The sequence below is a fragment of the Schistocerca cancellata genome, chromosome 3 (assembly GCF_023864275.1).
Source record: "Schistocerca cancellata isolate TAMUIC-IGC-003103 chromosome 3, iqSchCanc2.1, whole genome shotgun sequence".
Taxonomy (NCBI): Eukaryota; Metazoa; Arthropoda; class Insecta; order Orthoptera; family Acrididae; genus Schistocerca; species Schistocerca cancellata.
Genome location: NC_064628.1, coordinates 592,744,113 through 592,747,734, shown reverse-complemented (window position 1 = coordinate 592,747,734; position 3,622 = coordinate 592,744,113). Strand labels below are relative to the sequence as shown.

The window sequence follows — 3,622 nt, the reverse complement described above, 5'->3', positions numbered from 1 at the left end:
TCGACGGCCAACACCACGGTTCCTGGTGTGTCCGCTGTGCCGTGCGTGTGATCATTGCTTGTACAGCCCTCTCGCAGTGTCCGGAGCAAGTATGGTGGGTCTGACACACCGGTGTCAATGTGTTCTTTTTTCCATTTCCAGGAGTGTATTTATAAATACAGATTACATGGATCAAGCTATGGGAATGTGTGTCAATGCTTTCAATGAGTACTATAAGTAAGGGAAGTGTTTTCCAGGATATTTATTATCAGTCTATAACGGAGAATACATAAAAGCCATTATTGTTTTCTCTTTACATTATTTGTCTACAGTATCATTGAATTACAATGAATAATTTACAGGTACCAGAAATAATATTCTTGTTTTCTAATCTCACATAACAAACATAAGGAAAATCATTTTAATGAAACACGGTGCTCCCTCACACCTGTTTTTCTGTTCATGGATTACTGTTTCAAAAATAATACAACACTGACAATTAACAAAGTCAAAATTAGTGGTTTACATGGAGTAGCTAAGGTGATTAACTAGCAACTATAATAAAGGAGACAAAACCAGAAAATAAACATGAAGTCTATTCCTGTGATTCCTCCATGTTTTCCTCATTTTCTAAATCACTAGCAGCATTGGGACCTTGATATAATGTGTGACACGTAGGATGCTCCTACCAACTGACCAAGATCTACAGGTTTGATACATCCATATTATTATTATATTAATCAAAAATGGAGATTATTGTTTCCAACATTATAATTGGCTTGTTAATTGGAATCCAGATTATCACTTGCCCTAAATGAATTGAGAATTGGGTTGTTAATATGCCTTCCACACTAGCCTGTGATACATCAATTTCTTCCCGAACTCAGTCTTTTCTAGCCATGCTCATGAAACTTTTAGAAGTTGTTACACCTTAGCCAAGCCTGTTAACACAGGCTTTAATAAATGGATATAAGAAGGATTCCTTGATGGAAATAATTGAATATGGGAAATAGTGAGTGTAGTCAAATTATTTCTAGAGGAGAAGACAAAGGAAAGAACACTAAGGTTGTTAGAGACTAAGAGAGAAAGAAGATAGGCTCCACAGACTGATACACATCCCAGCCCCCACCCCAGGATTCCCTTCTTGACGGATTTGTTACTAAGGAGCCAGAGGATGAAGTTGGTTGTCATCCTCTACAGAGAAAAGCTTCTAGGTTTCACTCATCCGGGCTCCAGAAAATGGCCATAAACCCTTACTATCGATTCTGAGCAGAGAGGTTGGCAACAAAACACAGAGATCACCTTTGCTTGTGTAAATTCTGCATTGAAATTAAACTAATACAAAGGATTAAACCATCCAAAACTCTCTTAAAAATTCTACTAAACCCAATCATATTATTTATCATTTCAAATGAAAATTAAAAAGAAAATAGTGATTCCTGAAGAAGGAGAATATAGGACGCTACAAATATCACAGTGTTACAGTAGAGCCCCCATTTAACGTTTTTCTAGAGATCAGAATTTTGTAACTTTAAATGAGGGTTTACCTTAAATCGAGGTTTCGATAGAAAACAAACCTTTTCCAGAACTCTTTGGCTGTATTGACATGAATTGCACCAACACACATAATTTACACAATATCAGCAACAAAACAAGGAGACACCTACCATACACACTATACTGTAATTACAACTTTTTTTGTGGCACTAATACAGTAGTCAAAGATCATAGTTCCCCAGTGCAGTACAAAATTAAAACATCCACAAAATACTTACACAATTACAGTAATATAATAAATTGAGTTAGTTTTCCTACATACAACACATATTTACACAACTTACACAGTGCCTCATTTTTTAATCATAAAGAGTAGCCTGCTTTTTAGCACTGCTGTATTTTAGGTTCAAAATGTCCATGTCCAATTGATTTACTCTCTCTATAACAGGATTGTCCACTTTAAATGCTGTTACAAATCTCCAGACAATGTCTGTGCTGCCAGTAGCTTGACTCAATGACGGTGTTTGCATTTCTTCATCCCTAACATTATCATCTTCTTTGATATCTTCATCATTCTGCTTTACTTCATCTTTGGAGATTTCCTCAACATCTTGGATGCATGTAATGATGGCATCATCATCAAAAGCTACTAATTCATCAAAAGTGATGGATAAATTGTTAGATACATGCACACAATCATGCATGTCCACTACTCCTTCAACACCGTCTTTGTCATGAGTGCTCATTTCATTAAATCCAGCCTTATGAAAGCAATTTGAGATGGTTTGCTTAGTTACCATTTTCCAAGCTCCTGTGAGCTTATGCATTGCTTGCAGGATGTTCAATTTAAGCACTTCATTCCTATCAATAAAGGCAAGTGCCTTGAGGACAAGAGCTTTCTGGTACTTGCTTTTCAGGCTATGAATAACCCCTAGATCCATGGCTGGGGTCTTCTAGTGCAATTTATAGGAAAGAAATGCACTCTCACATTCTGCAGAAATCCTAAGTCCGTTGGATGAGCAGGACACTTGTTCATAAAGAGAACAACCTTCCTGTTTCTAGCACCCATTCGTGCATCAAAAGCTTGCAAGAACTTTTTGAACAATTCCGCAGTCATCCAAGCACTTTTGCTGCTGTAATACTTACATGGAAGCATAGCACTGTTCTTAAAGTAACGTTGTTTGTAGAACTTTCCAATTACTATGGGATCCAGCTTGTTACTGCAATCTGCATTGCTGCACAAGAGAACAATAATTCTCTGCTCGCTCATTCTTCCTCCTCCATGGTATGCTTCTCCTTTAACACTTGAGGTTTTAGGGGCCATGAGTTGGTAAAACAGGCCTGTTTCATCCACTTTGTACACATCCCGACATTCAAAACCTTTCACGAGGGGTGGCAGCACCTCTTCTATCCAGTGTTCAACACTTTCATCACTAACTGCAGCACTCTTTCCACATACTGCCCTGCAAGTTATCCCATAGCGTTTTTTTAATCTATCCAGCCAACCATTCGAAGCTTTGAATTATGTTAGCCCAAGTTTTTTTATCAATGCACCACCGATTGGTAAATTTTCAGCACTTGCTCCATTGAACCACTCCATTAGCTTTGAAACCATTTCTTCGTACGGTGACTTTTTAACATTTTTTCTCTGGTTTGCTTTTGAAGTGCACTGTGTTTCTTGATTCAGAATCTTCTCCTTATTCTTCAATATTCCTGACAATAAAGACTGTGCAAGGCCCAGCTGTTGAGCCATTTCACTTATGGGCACATTTGCGTTTCTCTCCACTTCCCAAATCAAGTTCACTTTCTCCACAACAGATAGAGTTTTTCTTTTTGCTGCCATAGTGAACTTCACTCCAACAATGAATGTGAGTGAGAAAACTCATATACAGCTGGATTCCACATGCAATACACAGTAATACATGAACTGATGCAAACTTGCATAAACTAACAATATACTGTAATGCTGCTATGATTATACAGACTCAGACAGAGCTCGGCTATGTACAAGCATGCAAAGTGGTGTGAGTGTTAGCACATTGTTTGTCTTCGGTCATGGTTGGCTAAGTTAGGGCCAGCTCGTGCATGTAGTGAGGATTCAATATGGAAGATGATCAATCATATCCAATATAAATACTGCATTTCA

At 37.8% G+C, this 3,622-nt stretch overlaps 1 protein-coding gene across 1 annotated transcript; it reads right to left on the bottom strand.

The window, feature by feature from the left end:
• Window positions 1–2,998: 2,998 nt before the first annotated feature.
• LOC126176450 (major centromere autoantigen B-like) lies at window positions 2,999–3,319 on the bottom strand. The gene has a single exon (XM_049923607.1). It carries the CDS (start codon window positions 3,317–3,319, stop codon window positions 2,999–3,001), a length of 321 nt encoding a protein of 106 aa, XP_049779564.1.
• Window positions 3,320–3,622: the final 303 nt, after the last annotated feature.